General features: G+C 42.3%; 1 protein-coding gene across 5 annotated transcripts in view; it reads left to right on the top strand.

The window, feature by feature from the left end:
* Positions 1 to 19,033, top strand: part of LOC144724151 (protocadherin Fat 1-like) — a 227,325-nt gene that overhangs the window by 130,624 nt on the left and 77,668 nt on the right. For all 5 annotated transcript variants that reach the window (XM_078603071.1, XM_078603067.1, XM_078603070.1 and 2 more), the window contains exon 5: positions 11,117 to 11,178. In XM_078603071.1, the coding sequence (XP_078459197.1) occupies positions 11,117 to 11,178 (62 nt within the window). The remainder of the gene's footprint in view (positions 1 to 11,116; positions 11,179 to 19,033) is intronic.

Genomic DNA, 19,033 nt, shown 5'->3' with positions numbered 1-19,033 from the left:
AAATACAATCCTGTATCAATGGTTCTGTCATCTGAGGGATGTTTTAATAGTCCTGTCAAATTGCTTTTGCAGACCACTCTCTGGTAGAAAAGAGTGAAAATGCTCCGTAGCATTTGCAAATTGATTCTTTATCTCTAAACATGTTACCAATAGCATAATTGGAAAACATATGAAGGGAAAAATAATTATTTATGAGAGTGCTGGGCGGCTCAGGAGACTAAAACTATCTTAGCACCGTCCTGGCAGCGCTGCAATTTCAGGTTAAAATCCAAACGGGTGTTAGACATCCATTGTTGTACTCTACTGTTCTCTCATGTCTATGCTCCCTGCCTCACAACCTGCACTGGCAATCACGTGGTGAATGTTGGTCAAATAACCCCCATGACAGTGGATTGACTAAAGGGTTGTACATGTGGAGGTCATACTTGTTTACACATTGGCAATCCATCATGATTCATGTAAGGATTCAGTCATGAAGTTTGTTTACACAACATGACAGCTTTGCTGAAAAGAAATGTGTTCCTTCCATTTACAAGGCTGAAATTTTCCAAAGGACATTACCCATGTCTGTAAATATTTGCTGACAGGTTAACTGTGAAAACATGGCAGCAGTGCAGCCATAGCCATCTCTTTCCAGATGCCCGTGAGAGCAGATATGTTGTATTAATGTTCCTAATTATATAGGCATGTTGGCATTGTTTTGTATGTGGATGCTAAGCCATTCCCAAACCTGAGCTGGCAGGTGTTTGTTTAGAACGCTCAAATTCATGCACAATTATGCCAACAGCAACGACAACCAATGCAGCACAAACATGAATTCCATTAACAACATAACAATAACAATAGCAATCAACTACCGCTGAATAACATTACATGCACGAGAATTCTCACGCTTAACACTTAGTTGCTTTTGAATGGCAGCATTAACGAAAGCAGTTTTTCTCTTTCTTATATTTTTGTTTTCAGTTAAATGCTAAAAGCCTCTTTTTTTGTTCTCATGTCAAGTCTCAGCAGACGTGAACGGATTAAAGCTGACAAGTACACGGTTTGTTCAACCCCTCAACCCCATTGAGTAGCTATCCCAACAAATGACTTTGTGGGCCTGCGTTTGACCTTCTGAAGAGCCACAGCCAAATGAAGTCCGTGCAGAAGGGTTACCGCACGAAGCCATGAATAGTTAAGATCCTTCAGTCTCAGGATGTCCCATGTCACTCTTGTACGTTATGCGGTTTATGTGATAACGTTGACCGGGACATTTCATCTCTAACTTTAATTGAAATTTGAATATCGTAATGTGTAGGGGTTAGGGATTTTCCTGAAGCATCTTCAGTTATTTTAAAAATGGAGATTTATAGGTAAAACGTTGGATTCCTGCTTCAATGAGCAATACAGTGGAACAAAAATTCTGTTCATGACCCTAAGCTAGTGGTGAAAATCTATTTTCCCATGATTGGGGACGAGTCTGAACTAATTTAATTAACCCCGGAGGGACGATGGGCTGAGTCGACCCCCGCCAGAGTGGAACTTGTCATGTTCTGGTTAGGAGTCGAGCACTCTCAGCACACCAACCTTTTGGCTGGATACTTTACTTACTTGATACAGCAATCGTGCTGTGACGGTTCCACCTGAAGACGGAAGCTTGTGTTGCCTCCGAAACGTCGTGATTTTTATTTTATTTTTATTTTACTTTTATAAATTTTAATTTTTTACCTACGTGACTTTACCGAAAAAAACTAAGAATATGAATCCTTGCAGTCACGAAAGCTTCAAATCTAGAATGGATACGTTACGGCATGCAGAGGATAAAAGTGGTAAAATGTAGGCTTTGAAGAATGCAAATAAGAATAATATAGTATGGATTTCCAGAGGGAAGTGATGTGTAAGAGCAAATAAACAGCCACCCACTTGTGTGTGCCTCCTCCAGCAATGTGGGTTCATTTAAGTTTGTCAATTGAAGTACCCCAACTTGCTGCCTCTCGAATTCCTTCAGTGCAATTTAAACGTTCACGTATTCATGCCACAGAGGTAGCAAGAACACAAGTGGACCGTTTCCTTAGGCTAAAGTGTTCCAGATAAACATATTTTAGGAAAGCACTTTAAATAATAAATTGTGCTTTTGTGTTCTGTCTTAGTAGATGTACAGTATCGAAATTGTTGGTCACATTTAGGCTTAGATAATTCATAATGAGGTAACTCATCGTGTTAATGTAATTGTGTTTTTGTGAAAAATGTAATAGGGTGTGTGGTAATTGGATCCGGAAGCTTATCTTGATAATTACTGGATATGGAGCCTGATCTCAATTATTTCTCTTCATCTGGGCTTTGACTTTTTCCGGTCCTTTGATGTACAGTAAATGGAGTATCATAATGACTGACCATGCTGTGCATTGGTAGAGTGCGCTGCCTGCATTGGGAAAGTTGTGAATACAAACCTTGATCAGTGGTCAACTCGGCCATTTGTTCCTCTCAGCTCAATAAAATAGCATTGCTTTGTGGGCAAGTCAACAATGTTTGCCCTGTGCAGCAAGACTCACCCCTGAAACACATAACCGAGCCGGAAATTGATTTGACTCTTTTTGTAGCATAGTGCAAGAGTGTCCAAGCCACAGTGAGAAGGTGCTGAGTTCAAATCCCAGCAGGAACTTTAATGAGTCCATCAACTTTCTGAGGTGATCTATAGAATCACACTCCTGTGGGGAAGTCAACAGCAGTTTCCCCACACAGAGACTGACTCCCAACGGGGATGAGCTCAGCTCAGTGCTCGTTGGAATGCGGGAACGGTTTGACTTTGAATGCTTGAATTTATTGTGTATTCTTCCTGCGAGAATACGCACCTATTGCCACGTTATGACTCGAGAAAACTTTTGTGCAAGGGATGAAAAATTACCTTTGGCATGGATCCCAACAATCATGCGTTGAAATATTCTTGCTGTGTACTATCAAGGTACCTCCATGCAGCTAAACTTGCATTGAAAAGCATCATCCGTGATTTGCTGGTGCTAAATTAGCCATGTATATCACAAACTATGTAAATGCTGACACTTGTTCATGCATTGTATGCAGTAAATGGTAACAACTGGTGAATTGACACTCCACGGTATGTTTACAATGAAGGCTACCTTTACTTTCACGTTACCTTAGGGGTGCCATGGTGGCGAAATGTTAACTACCTCGCCTGGTATACAGGAGGTCGTGGATTTGACCCCAACCCTGACGCCTGCTGTATATTTGTAGTTTGCTTGTCACTCTCCCCGTGGTCGCATTCATTTTTCTCCGGGTCCTCCGATTTTTCCCTCCACATTTAGAATCAATGTGCGTTTAGAGTAATTGACCGCTATACATGTCCACGTACGCCACTTAATTGAGCTATCATTTGTGGACAGGTCGCTTGTGAGCTATACAGCTCAGTGGGCATCCCCTGGTTAAAATAAAGAGTTTAGTTTTACGTCGGCAGAAGCAATGGAACAGAAGAACAGTTGTCTCTTTCTCTCCTCTTATTGAATGTTGTCCGCTTTCACACTGTTAGCTGTATCGATCTGCTTTGAAACACAGCAGTTAGGGTTTGCGAGGGTATTATAATGAAACGTAAACTATTGTGTAATGCCTTTAGGAACCTGCTATACAAACTATATAACGAGGATACATTAAACGTAAAAATCACTAACTTTAATTTGGTCTCATAATTTGTTTGTGACCAATTTTTAATGCTATTTTATTTCAATAAAGAACGTGCCCATAAGATTAGCCGCCACCTGCTCTTGTGCGTGTAACAATAATAACAATACCACGCACGTATAGACCTGTCTGTCCTCTTGACTTTCGGGACTGGAACGAACCAAATGGCAGGAGGCTTTTTTTTGGATTTGAAAGATGCTCGGAGCTCTCACAGATGTCCGTTAGGCATGCGTGCGTATTTCCTGGCCTCCACCGCACTCAGCGTGTCACGCCTCGTGTTTTATGGCCAGTTGACTGACCCTGGCCAGGATAAACCCTTAAACATGCCCCGCGCCGCGACATAACTCGCCGTGCGGAATCGGCTGACGACTGACGCGAGCACAAACGGAGGACGTTTACACCGCTCGCTGCTCCTGACCATCAATCTTCGCTTTGCTTATTACCTGCTCTCACAGCCTTTCATATGGCTGGTGAAATAAAAATGTAAAAATATATATATTAACTCTCTAATGCGTACAGGCATGTAACGCCGAAACCGTCTGCCACGGTGGTTTGAGCGCGGAAGCTGGCCCAGGTTGGAAGAGGGCCCTTAGTCAGCTGCGTTCCACTTCGAATCCATTTGGCCGGTGGCCACTGCCAGCAAAGTCGTTGTGGTGCTTGCCGCGTGCACGTGGCGAGAGTGTCGACGGTGTGCAAGAGACCCCCCCCCCCAGCTCCTTTAATCAGGGGGGGGAGAACTGTTGTCCAAACATCGCCGTGTGTGTAGCACAGTGTGTACACGCAGGCAATGTGTTTATTTCGGGGCTTCTTAAACACAAGAGCAAAGGGGCAAACCAAAAAAAATCCGTGTCGTAATAATGGAGCGCAGTCAAAACCGTTTAAGGAACAAGCTATTATAACTACTCATGCTTGTTACCATAGTTTTCAGTGTCCAAGATTAGTCAATGATTAATACGGTAATATGAGGCTTGCAAGACAGGGCTTCAGAAAGCCCAACTTTAACTGGTTGTGGCTTTTTTATTAGCGGCTCTTCCTAAAACCTGTTGCCCACACCCACAAAGCGTACACACGCAACACACACACGCGCGCGCGCTGGCTGTATATGTACGTGAATGTACACTTGGGTCCTGACAGGCACTCCTTATTCCTGTTGTCAAGGGGAGAAGGTATTTGCCCTCGGGGCTGTGTTGAGCAGCGAGGAGGAGGAGTGGTGTCGCTTCGGCACGCGGAGCGGCTGAGAGCGCCTGCAGAGGTCCCGACACCACGCAGAGCTCCGCGTGGCTTTGCGATAGTTTCAGACACCGCCGCTAAATATTATTATTAGTGTTGTTGTTGTTGGACGCCTGTGTGCAACCCTGTTCGCGATCAGTTGTGTGCAAGAAACAAAAATTTCTCCTTTCGCAAGAAGATTTCGGTTTTTTATTTCGTTTTAAAAGGTCGTTCATTTCTCGACTTGCTGGCTGAGCAATGCGATTATCATTGTGTTGATTAAATTGTGGTCCCTTTTGTAGTTTGTTATATTTTAAAGGGCTTTTCAGCGTTGGCAGAGGCAGGGAAATATGCATCTTACAAAACTAAATGCAATTTCCATATATATAAGAAAGTGCAGATCAAGTGTTGTGGCAGTATTTTAAAGTGCCTATACCCTTGTTAAATTACAAATGTGTATTCGATCATTGTAATTCCATAACTCACGTAAAAAAATACAGAAATATATAAAACTCTTGAAGAAGAACCGTTGTTCCTGCAGTTGTCATATTTAAAATTAAAGTGCATTGAAGCATCATATTTTAATTTGAATCTGTTTATAAAGTAGTTGAAGGAGGGTAGATGTGCATGAAAAGCTCTTGCAAGCTGAAATTGCAAGGTTTAAAATATATTTTAATTCCTGGTTCTCACGGTGCATCCTAAATATAACGCATCATATATCTGCATAATATATACATTTCTACCACCATCACTCATCATTTGTGTTTACCTCATCCCTTTTGAGTGGCAGCTAACTGAAGGCATTCTGCATTATAATTTATTTTCATTCGAGTTCTGCCTCCTTCATACCATCATCCTCGTGCTGTGAAATGCCACTGTTTATAGCCAAAACGTTCTCACTGTATTTTTAAAGTGATTGGCTTTCCTCAAAGCTCATTTCCATTAACAACAGCAAAGCGAATAAACAAACTGCTCGCCGCTTGTATATTAAAGGTAAAGGTGAGCAGCAGCCTTGCGATTGCCAGCTCTCGTCACTGATGCTGGTGGTTGAAGGGCCTTCGCGAGAGGGCAGCTCTAGAGAGCTGGAGGGTGTTTGGCTTCCTCTGCCACACTGGCCTGATGTCTTGGAAGAGGTGGGCTTACCCACACTTTACCCCACCCATAACTCTTTGGTTCTTTCGGTAAAGTCATGTGGGTAGAAAATCATAAATAACGACGTTTCGATCGCAACACAAGTGACCGTCATCAGGTGATGCAATCACAGCAGCTTGTTCCACCTGGGAAACTGCTTCAGCAGGGAAACTGCTTCAGCAACCTGCTGAAACTGCTTCAGCAGTTTCCCTGCTGCGATTGTCCCACCTGATGACGGATGCTTGTGTTGCGCCCGAAACGTCGTGATTTATTTTATTTTATACCTACGTGACTTTACCGAAAGAACCAAAGAGTATTTCTTAATACCTCAATTCTTTGTTCATGGTAATGTAATTAAATGTAGCAGAATGTTTTTTGTAGGGAGTTTTTGGAGTTTAGCTTGATTGTAATGTTAAGTAGTTTGGAATCATAGTTACATGTCAATGATGTTTATGAGCATCGTAATGATTTGAATGGCGAGTGACTAATGAATGTCTTCTGCATATTATTCCTGTTAGGGGGTGGGATGGGGGGGAAGCGCCAACATAAGTGTGCATTAAACTGCCATTAAAAACACTTTACTGAGTAAATGGTTATAGACTGTTTTATTTTGACCTATTCTACTTCTAATTAACTCACATACTCTAAACACTTTGTAATTATCTCAGGAAAATGTAAATGTGTTCACGCGACATGAAAAGTAATTTAATTACTTTGCAGTCAGACACCGCTATACAGCATTTAATCATTCCGACTCCTTTAGAGGCATAAGCTCTACGGCGAACACCTCCAGTGCGCTGGCATTTAGTTAATGACAAATATCGCAGTCACTTATTCCTGCCCTGTGTGATCTACGGTGCTTTGGATCTCGCCAAAGCGAGGTCAAGTGTAAGATGGGACTAAATACGGATGTCAGCAGTCAATTGGCTGGTCTCTATTAAATGCAATTTTCGACTGATGTAAAAACCATGTGCCCATCACCTGTGTTTAAATGAAGGTAAATATAGGAGGAAATGTTACATTAAAATGTTAAGATAAATTAAACTGAGGTCAGTGTCATAGCTTACTGTGCTAACCGCTCGCACTACCACTCCCATCATGCCGTTAGATAATCAATAATGCTATGCCTTGCTGGAGGAATGCCTTCCCATGAAGTGTCAGTCGTGGTGGCCTATTTATCCATTCTTAGCCACACAAATTATATATCACTCGCCAGCACTCTTAGCCACGATTGGAATCAAACCCAGGTAAAATGGGTTCAGGGCACAGTGTGCTACTGTACTGCACGGTCCACCCCTATTATTTGATGCATTACGTTATTTGCATTCACATTTGCTTTTCATTGTGCCTATGGAAGTAATCATTGCGTGTTGGCTTTTTTTTTAGACAATTTTAGCTCTTACCAGAGGTGGGACAAAGTCATTGTTATGCAAGTCCAAGTCGAGTCGCAAGTCATCAAATTCATGACTCGAGTCTGACTCGAGTCCAAGTCACATGACTCGAGTCCACATCTCATAGGTGGGACAAAGTCATTGTTATGCAAGTCCAAGTCGAGTCGCAAGTCATCAAATTCATGACTCGAGTCTGACTCGAGTCCAAGTCACATGACTCGAGTCCACACCTCTGGCTCTTACCCCAGTGTTCGGTGTTATTTTGTTGGGATGAACTGGCAGTTGAATAAGATAGATGTGCATCTCATTATAGATCAGTAAAGCTTATTTCATTGTTGCTAATAATGAGGCCAAAACATCTCATTAAAGCAACCATATAAACAATGATATAAACAATACCACTGGTGCAAAAGAGAACTGTTCATAAATAGCAGCCGCCATGCCTGCGTGCATGGGAACGCGCTGGAGTGACAGAAGAGGAAAAGACACAGTTACCTGGATGATTATTCTTGGAACTCGAAATGCTTTAACTGGGGCAGTAATGAAACAAAGGGACTCACTTCCCGTGCGTAGCGCAGCAGCAGCAGCCGCCGAGGAGGAGAAGGAGGCGTGCGCTGCACTAATGACCTCGTGCATGGTGCGCATTTGGGACGTATACATCATGTGCTGTCCCTGAGCGTGAAGAAGAAGACAACCCCCAGATGGCAGAGATTGCCTTCCATTGGGCAACCATGAAACGCAATTACGACGCAATCTCATGCTGCTATGCTTGCGTATGGTGCAACTGTGAGGTCATTAAAAACATCGGTATTTTTATTCGCACAAAATCTGTATTTATATATCGTGAGACAGTGTGTATGGCCGTATTTACGAATGTATGATCGTAATTCGTATTGCTTCAATATTAGGAAGCTACTGGAGTTATGCACTTTTTAATTTAGATTCCTTTCTTTAGAGCTGCTTTTTGTGTTTAGTCTGTTGTCCTTCCCCCGTACCTCCTGATTAGCACAGTTGCCTATATACGGTGCGAAAGAAGTTCAACATACATACATACATAGGCACATTGTTTGCAGAATAGTTGCATTTTAATCTAAGGCTCTTTGTCAATCTATGGCTGGAAGAAGTATCCTCACACCCTGTGTCAGTCATGGTGGATTGGTTGAGCATACCTCACCGTGCCGGTCAGTGTGGGTTCAAGGGGGCTCTCAGGACATGGTCGGATATCACTCAACCACCACACTTGGGGTCAGTCACTGCTGTAATTGTAATTTTAATTATCTCTGGCTGGGAATTGAACTTAGGTGAGTGGGTTTAGAGAGCTTTGTGCTAGCCATTGCACCACCGCTGTACCCCTGCCATGCTTGTGTGACAGTCAATGTGTGTGCAATGAGTGGCCAACGTTTTGAGACCACGCAATAGTGAAATGACTCCTTAAAAATTAAGTGGCTTAAAATGTTGGTGCAATAAGAAAACATATCACCTTGTTTATTCTCAGAGAAGTAGTGTACAAGCAAGTGCTCCCACGTTTAACTAAACTTAAACACACCATTGTTATCGTGTGTATATTCATAGTGTCAATTGCAAATATCCTAAATGCTGTCTTTCATGATTTTAGTTGTTGTTTTGTTGAGAGGAATCAGTTCGTTCTGCAGTTAGGATTTTAGTGACTAGATGCTAAATAGTTGAAATTAATATTATTATTGTATGGCTTGTAACTAAATCTCCAATCTTTGTGTTCTACATCTGTAAATGTAACGCAAAATACTCATTCGCGTTATTCTGCAGAATATAAAAAGCTGCTTATTTATTTTGTTATCTGTAAATACCTTCACCTGGATTAATAATAATTGTAATTTATCATGAAAAGCTTCACTGGGTCTCAGCCTCACGAGTCTCAATGTTGCTTTTAGCAGAGTCCTGCTTAAGGATGTTTTTGCCAATTTCCTTTTAATTAATCAAACACTTATTAATGGGATTAAGCAAAACATTCCAATGCAAGAACCTCCTGAAAACGAAATCAGACTAATTGAGGCCTTTCTGGATAAACACAGTAGTGCATCATTATGAACATTATTTATTTCATATTGAATGAAACAGGGCTACTTGTCGACAGCCCACCACATATGAGGAGAAACATTGAGATGTTGTTTGGTGCAATAACCAATTAGTCACTCTTCTGCCGACACTTAGCCACCCAAAGATCCACTCGCGCTACGAGATCAATGGAATGCACCATTGCAGACATGCCCTTAACAATTCACGGCTGTGTGTGTGTAACATTTATTTGCTTCTTCACTCGATCCGGTGAAGAAGAAAAAAAACAACAACGTATACATGATTCTACTGCAAGTGTTACACTTTCAACATGAAAAGAATAAAATAAGAAATGTGTGTCATGCACTTTTTTATATGACAAAAGTGAGTTTCGATAAAAAGGGAACCAAAAATATGAGTTGACTTAGAAAAAACACGTATAATCGTTTTTCATTTAACTGTCGTTGTTTTCCACTTAAATTTTATTTTTAAAATATAAAACCAGCTTTTTTGCCCGTCCAAGGACGGGTGTATATTGCAGTAAATCTGAAAAATTCAATAGAAAAATTGTTCCGCTCATGATTATTAATGAGGGGGGGGGGTGCCCCATTTGGAGTGACATCACCCGCTAATGGTTATTGGGGAGGGTTGCGGGATTGGGAGTGACGTCACCCACTCATGATTGTTAATGAGGGGAGGGGTGCGGCACGTGGAGTGCGCGGCCTTGTGCGTTAGTTTTGTGCGTTAGTGTAAAAATCCACCCACTCATGAATATTAATGAAGGGGGTGGGCCTCATGTGGAGTGACGTCACGCGCGGGACACACACACATTCTTGGCTCATTATAGTAATATAATCACATGGGACCATCGGTGGCACAGTGCGCGATGATGGTCGCACGCTGCGCGATGAACCCGGTGACTTAATTCAATTCTTGACAATGACTAAGAAAAGCGGTGAGTGATATCTGATCTGATTCTGCCCCCCCTCCTGCAAACCCGCACTGACCAGCGTGGTGAAATATTGTCAAACAACCCCTATTTCGACTTATACGGTGTGAGGAGGTTTTAATCCAGCAATGACTTGACAAGCAGCTAAAAATAATCACTGTTACTATTAATACAAGTTGAAACATCAACCGGAAAAAAAAATCGCAACATTTAATTACGGAAGGCCACTCGTGTTAGTTTTACAATTCAAGAATAGCTGCAGCAGCCTTGCAAGCATATGACACTTCGTGTTCTTTCCTCTGTTGCTGCAAAATGCCTCCCCGGAGGCTCGTTAGCCTGGTGTGTTATATTGAGAGAGGTCTCTGAGTTTAATTAGCCGGGTTTTAATGGTGAAAGTAGAAATTTGGAGAAACGGAACCCGAAGCAGAACATTAGAATATGAATTAGAAACTTAGCCTCTAGTTGTTTTGAAGCAAATGCTGCTGCCGTGTCTGATTATTTACGTTCAGAAGATGTTCTAACTTGAAAAAAACATTCTCATTTACTTCCGGGGGCAAAATTAGTTTCAGAGCAAATAAATCACATGAATAGCTTCCAGCGTGAGGGAAACTGAAAGCGCTGTTGAATTAACGTTGGAGTAGAATGAATGCGATTGAGTTCTTAAAGAAATACGCTTCATGTGTGACCAATGTTTAATCGAGATTTTCTTCGTGATTACTCATTTCAGGTGTCATCAACACGACTGCCAGAAAGTTGGACCGAGAAACTCAGTCCGAGCACAATCTAGAGGTAAGAGACGCATGAGTTTTTTTTTCCCGTGCAGTCTGTCTCTCTCACGCTGTGCACGGTCATTCTTCACATTGCCACTGTGCATGCAGTGCACGGCACCTGCAGTAATGACAACGTTAATATGAATACAATTAAGCAGGGCATTGTGCCACACTGCAGTCCAGTGCTTTGGAGGCAGGATTTGGTGGATCACAAATATCAAATGCCCAAACACACTGGGCTCTGAAATGTCCAAGATGGCAGCGCAGCGGATGGCTTTGGGGACTTCTTTCTGTGGAGCCGTTGAGTGTTAGCCACTCACATGGAAGGATTTTATTTGGGTATTCCATTTCCTTCCACTGATACTGAAAATGTAATGGGCCAAACATCCCAATATTTGAAAAAGAGTCTTAACACTCAGTGAGGCTTTCCTGAAAAAACAAATGGCATTAGCACTCAATTAGTGTGATTTTGGTATTGAACTCTGTATCTAAAAACGAGTTTTACTTGCCCTTATATTACCTTGAAATAAAAGTGAGGTAAACTTTCATAATGTATATCCTTATGGAGCCAAATTGTGTCGAATTGTCATCTTGCCAATACTGTCGAGGGATTATTTTTGTTTCCAAACAGATATAGTGGTTGACCTAATGCACTCTTGAGTGGCATGCCTTGGACAGAGCTCTTGGTAAGGGAAATGTGTCTCTATGCCAGGCAGTGCTTGGATTCAGCAGATGCCTCTGAGGCCCTCACTGCCACCCCAGTTCCATTTCACGGAAACCACTCAGCTGTTAGTGATCAGTTCAGCAATGGCAATTGCTGACTGATCTAGGCGCAGACTATTTTGCTGACTGATCTAGGCACAGACTATTTTGCTGACTGATCTAGGCGCAGACTATTTTGCTGACTGATCTAGGCGCAGACTATGTTGCTGACTGATCTAGGCGCAGACTATGTTACAATGTTTTTTTTGTATGTGTGGAGTATATAGACTGGCATGACAGAGGTATAATTATGCTACACTGCACAGGGGTACATTTGGAATTATATAAAATAATGACATTGGTCAAATATTTATTTCCACATTCTAATCATTGGCACGGTGGTTAGCGGCACTGTGCTGTGGATTGAGCAACCTCGGTGCGTTTCCTGGCCATCGCTAACATCGGTGGCCAGTGATGTCTGAACAGTCCCAGGACTATTCCCCTTTACCAAACCGCACTGAACCATTGTGGTAAATTGGTCAAACATGATTGTCACAGCATGAGTTGACATTCATCCAGGAATGGTACGGAAAAAGGCTTTCAATTATATTTGATAGAACAAGAAATTACGTCATTAGCTGATAATATTAATTATTCATCAAATATGGATAAAAAGTCATGTTAAATTGACAAAGAAAACACATTAAATGACTTTGAATGTCAAATTATAGAATAAAAACCCATGACAGTGGTAGATTGTACAGTACATGCGTACAGAATCAAGAGATGCAACTGCACGGTAATAGCGGAACTCTGAAAATTATTTTTGTTAAAATGTTAATGACCTCTTAAAGGTTGTAACAAATTCAATGAGCTGGAACAAGCCAACTGGACTCTTGCCTTTTTTCATCACTGATACAAAACGGGGCAGCCTCGACTCTGGAAAGAAAGCGTCCGTGAAACACTGCACACCATGATTACTCAGCAAATGCACGTGCACAACTCCAATAATCCATTGCATGAAAATTATGACGTACATTTCCATTTTTTTTTACCCAGTGTTAAAAGCAATTTTTCAGATATGCAATAATTACAGGTGTGTGTGTGTGTGGTCACAGTGTTCTCTTAATTCGATTATTTGCAGCCATTACGTGAATGGAAAACATTCCCATTGCTTGAATGTGGTTAAAAAGAAATGAAATGTTTCAGCCAACCAGGGGACGTTTTTAATTTCAGAAATATGCATTAAATCAGCCATTGAACATTGCAAGAGGGTAAATTATGGCATATGGCAGTTTGCTGTTATTTTGTTCATATTACTTGTCATTATTTATGTATTTTTAATACTAAATACCGCATCCATATATACGCGTTGAAATTACAAGATTCACTTATGTAATTTATACCAGGCTTATCAAGCTCACAGGTGTGTGATTTAACCAAATATTATTGTTGGTAGCTCGTAGATGTGTTTGCAAATGTTGAGCGGTCAAAGTTTGCGCCACATATGCGAATGAAATATTATTGCCAAAAATTGCAACGGTCATCTTTCATGGCACGTTCAAGATCCGAACGTTGTTGTTCATATATACAGAACGGTCCACATTACATAGAACCACATGCAATCGTAAATCTCTTTCAATGGGTGAACTGCCAGCACCAGCCCGGAATGTGGATGACATTACTTAGATTTATTTAAAAGTCAAGGTCAACAGGGCAACCAAGGTCAATGCCATTGATACCACTGCGCCTTGTCATCACTTCCTTTTTGCTTTTAGATGCTGCAGTTGTTAAAACAAAAAAGGAATGTGTGTGCTGTATATAATACATGTAATCTTCTGTAAGACAAGCATCCTCCATATAGCCTTAACAGACTGTTGGGGCAAGTGCCGTTAGCGAGCGTCTATGAAGGCCGGCACGGACCACGAGGTGGTGGGTTGCCATCACCACGCTCGGCCGCCTTTGTATCTCTCGTGGTGATGTTTACACACTGCACCAAGGTACTCATTTGAGGCTGAGTCGACCTCGGGGAGGTCCAGGACCGGTTCAGACAATCGTCACTGATGGTGTCCATGAGTGGTAATCGAACCCGGATCGTCAGGCTCAAAGCGCAGTGCGCCAACCGCTACACTCGTGCAGCTCACACTTGTACACAAAGATAAGGATCCCCCGTATGCCTTGGCAGACTGTAGGGGCAAGTGCTGTTAGCGAGCACCTATAAAGGCCGGCACGGCACACGAGGCGGTAGGTGGCCAACACCCAGCCCGGCCGCCTTTGTCTCCCTAGCAGCGATGTTTACACATCACACCAGGTACTCATTCGAGGCTGAGTCGACCTAGGGGAGGCCCAGGACTGGTTCAGATAATCGTCACTGGTGTTGGCCGTGAGCGGGAATCGAACCCGGGTCGCCAGGTTCATAGCGCAGCGCGCTAACCGCTACACTACCGCTCCCCACACACTTGTACACACACACACTTGTACACACACACACGTGTACACACACACACGTGTACACACACACACTTGTACACACACACACTTGTACACACACACACTTGTACACACACACACTAGGCTGTCTCCTTAATGAGGAGGATAACAAGGAGCCATCCGCTATTTCATTGGACTGCAAGTGAGCCCATTTAGGGAGAGTATATGGAAGCAGTGGTTTATTGAGAACACTGGCTGCTTCATTCCAACCACCCCTTGATGATGTGGGCTCACAACTGGTCAGCAAATATGAACCATTTGACTAACACACAGGCCACTTGCTAATTTGCAAGGAAAATAATGCAACAATAATCATCTTTTTTACCCTTTCTGGCAATAAAACAGGAGGTTTTAAGATGTTCAAACACCAAATACCGTCGAGACCTTTTGTAAGGCATCAGGTCTGCATTAACCACACGGACTTGTGGCAAACCATGCAAACACACGTGGGCTGATTACAATGTGTAATTTACCTATTTTCAATGAGAAAACGTGGTGTGCATTTGTGTCATTCCTTCACATAAAGTCCTGGTCACAAAAGCAAAGTTTGTGGGGAATAATAGCCATTTTTATATACTTTTGAGGCATAAGCAATTAGAAAATAACACTTAGTACCCAGGAACAAAAATCGTGTTACATCGTGTTATATGTCCATTGTCTTTGAAACGGATTGGCCTCCACCAGAGACAGTCAGACAGGGTAAAACCTATTCTTATTGCTTCATCATTTTGATACTGGCAAAAAGGTGCCATAGATATAGCAAGGAAAATCATAGCGACACAATAGAAAACCTTTCTATTGTGCCGCAGATGTTTCGCTGGTTATTGATATCAGTGCAGCTTAGCTGTAAGCATCCTGTGTAGGAATGTACTATTGTTTGTTTAGCTAATTGTCAAAAGTTTGGAAGCTCAACTGCATTGAAAGTGTTTGCACCTTCCCTGTCTCGAGCATGGCCATTGTGTTGAGTGAGGTGTTGGAGACTATGAATTGATGAAAGTTTCGTTTTAACAATAGTAGTTTGCGTAAGCACCTCTGTGTCGACAGAGGCAGCAGAAAGGTCGTTCACATTGTCTTCCAGTGACCATGCCAGTTGGGACCATGACAATAAAGTAAATTGAATTATTTAAAGTTTTCTGTATAATTCATGTTAAATCTATTAAGCACAGCTGTGCAGGCTACATTGACGAGCTCTTGAGAATAATTCCGTCAGACCATGACGGCACAAGGCTTTTTTTAGGCAGTCCAAGGCAAACATTCTACTGTGTTGCAGATCCCGTTCATACAACTGCTGCCAGAGCAGGTTAGACGCTGCTGTTCTCTGAGCCAAGACTCTGCCAGCCTTTGTGCCAAATTCAACACACACAGCGCTTGTCCCTGGAGTCACGGCGAGTCAGTCGAGCGTGCGTGTGTCCACACGTGTGTCCACGCGTGTGCACGCGTGTGCACGTGTGTGCACGCATGTGCACGCGTGTTCGTGTGTTACACACCATAGAACGTGAAGACAAGGCGCGCACATGGGTCCTCGGGAGAGAGAGAGAAATGTGTTTCTTATACGGCGCATTGCATGTGATCGTCATTAAGTTTTGTAAACAAATGTTGCAAGAGCGCGCTGCGTGGCTGTCCGAGGCGCCGTACGCATTGCCGCACGACAGGAGATTTAAATTCATGCCGGATTACGTCGGACGCGCGTGAATTCCTGCCGGATTACATCCATCAATGGCATGCACCGGGGGTGAAGGCGTGAATGGTTGCAGTTGAATTTCGAGGGAGCTCGTACCGCTCGGGGTAGCCTGCAACTTTCCCATCTCCGCGTGGCTGCTCACAGAGGGAAATCGCCGTAATATCGCACGACTATCGGAGTCTAGTTAACGCAAAAGAAACAAGTGTTGCAGAAACATTTTTACTTTTCTTCGTGCTTAGTTTTTTGTCGCTCTGTGGTTTTCATGAGCAACGAAGTCTGCTGCGTCGGTTGTAATTGTTGGCAAACCGGACTTGCGATCCTCATTGCTGGTTCAATGAGCCCGGCACAATGTTTGAAACAATAGGGATAGTTTTTTTTTAATCTCCGTTTACTCGCTCACCCTACTGGCGGTGTAGAGATTCCCTTTGGAGGGTATTTGGCCTCTTCTTCCACGCTATTATCTTGGAGAGAAGTGGAAGCATCCCCACTTTGCGCCACTGCACGTGACCCTGTCAATCGATTGACAAGGATGCAACCTATTTTTGTACTCGGGTGGCAAGAGGCTTGGAGGAGTTTAGAAACTTTGCACCACTGTTTGAATTTTCCACACCAGGAGATCGAAATGGCAACCTGTGGATTGCAAGTCCAGATTGTTCGCCATTGTGACACAGCATCCCTGTAAAATCGGTTAAACCACGTGAAGTTGAATGTCTTGCGCTGGGACAGGGTTAATGTGAACACAGTTCTTTCAGGTTAAATAGAGGCTGAGACACAGTGAGCCTTTCCCAGATAAACACAGTATATTACATGGCCCTTGAACAATACGGGGCCTGCCAAATGCGGTAGCATCTGCAGTATGTGCAGAACATAACCTCGCTCTAAGTGTTTTTTTTTCAAAGCTGTTGGTGATTTAGTTGTATCATAATATCAGATCATCGTGCCATTGTGTTCACAGCGGGCATAATGGGTACTTCTCACGTATCTATTGTTGTCATTAAATATCACTTTGACCCACCAACTTCATGTACATCAGTGCAGCTGACCACCAATCCGTAACTATTGATTTGTTTGTGGGTGAAATAGTATTGCGTATTCGGGCAGTGGACCTTAGTGTAAGTTCGTGTCTACCTCAGCTACGTGTCACGGTGTTACACAGAGTCTTGGAGAAGATTTTCTCCGGAACAACGTAGAGTCATTTTCTAATTCTCGATGTAGTGTTTAAAGTTTTTATTGCCGGAGTTGTAGTGTTTACCTAATGCTTAGAATGGTAATACATCCTTCATAATTAAATCGCCACGTGTGTACACTGCAGAATAAGTTGACTCTCCAATAAGGTGTTATGGATTATGAATACAAAAACAAGTTCATATTACGGGGCAAGCTAAGTATAGTATCATGAATGGTTCATGGTAAAAATGGCATTGCTTTTAAAATATTCTCCCAAGCTCACTGTCGTAGCTGCAATATTACACGATGTTCATGATAGGATCATGTTTTTCTTGTAGTTCCAGATTTATGTTTGCGTAATAGGTTAACGTACATCTAGATGATGCATATGCAAACAAATTATCAACTTAACTATTTTTATTTTACCAGGTAAAGCCCACTGAACTGTATAACTCTTATTCAGAAGCGACCTGGCCACAAATGATAGCTCGACGAAGTGACTTATGATGCGTGATGTTGATTTAAACGCGTGATGTGCTTTTAAATGTGGAGGGAAAAACCAGAGGACCCGGAGAAAAATCTACACGACCACGGGGAGAACATGCAAACTCCAAATATACAGCAGGCGTCAGGGTCGGGTTCAAACCCACGACCACCTGTATTCCAGACGAGGTAGTTAACATCTCGCCACCACGCCGCCCCTGGCCCTGCTTGGCCCCAAACCAGATTAAATTGTCTTGTGAGGCCAGAGGTTCCTGGTTTGGTATTGGCTCGCATCGAGCTCATCCTGGTAGGGCTTCGATGTGGTGATAGAAAAGAGGTATAAAAGTTGACCTTCAAAATGGATCGAAAAGGTATTGATCACCTCGTACTCGTACAAATGCTGTCTTCGCCTCTTTACAAATGTATTTAATAACATCCTTTGGTGTTTGTTTGCATTGCAATCCCTGAAAAAACTCATTTACAACCATTCATTTTGTCAAATCCTCGTAAAAAAATTATTGGAAGACTACCATTTAGTAAAAAAATAAACATGTGTTTTTGAAGACTTACACAGAGGTTAATTAATTTGCACACAAATACATTTAATTAAATGTGACGTGTGACTTTCATTATTTTCACACAAGCAGCTACATAGTCTTATTTTAAGTGATTCGCCTATTGAATTCCTAATTTTGGTTTTCTAATGTATTTTCCTACGTTTATTTTCTCTTTTTCACTCATTTGCAGTCTGCATTCTAGGGCAATAAATAATAATGCCATCTGTTGAAAGGCCTATGAGACACCTTATCACACGCTCACAGCGGTTTAATGCACTTGTGTGCCAGGCAAACAATATCTGTTTCCAATTCAGGGATGTGCTAATGAGCTCTTTGTGTGTCTCTGTTCACACACGTGAACTCGGAAGAGCACACATTCTCAGGCAGGCCTGCTCTTTACTGTACAGACAAACAGTTTAATGAACAGCTCTGTGCTGTGCTTCATTATCTTTGTCAAAAAACCTGCCTGCTTCCTCACCTAGCAGATGTGTCTGCATTGTGAACTTGATTCATTCATGCAACACACATTTGGTATGACACGATTCCATTATTTTTTTGTCTTTGGGCAAATTATTTGTTGCCAAATATGCCTTGAATCTTGAGATTAAGTGAAATTATTCCACGGCACAGCAGTTTTACAATTTACTCCCATGGACGGAACCTCTAACCCACAGCCGTGACCACCGGTTGACTAATTTATTCTGTGGAGAATGATCGTGTAAAGATTGTTTTTAAATCGCTTTGATTCTTGTCTATTGGAGCCTGCTTAGTTTATATTTTAATTCAGTCCATTT

Source organism: Lampetra planeri, chromosome 19 (genome assembly GCF_965212315.1).
Source record: "Lampetra planeri chromosome 19, kcLamPlan1.2.h2, whole genome shotgun sequence".
Lineage (NCBI taxonomy): Eukaryota > Metazoa > Chordata > Hyperoartia > Petromyzontiformes > Petromyzontidae > Lampetra > Lampetra planeri.
Note: the sequence above shows the minus strand (reverse complement) of the source record. Positions and strands in the feature narration are given on the sequence as shown.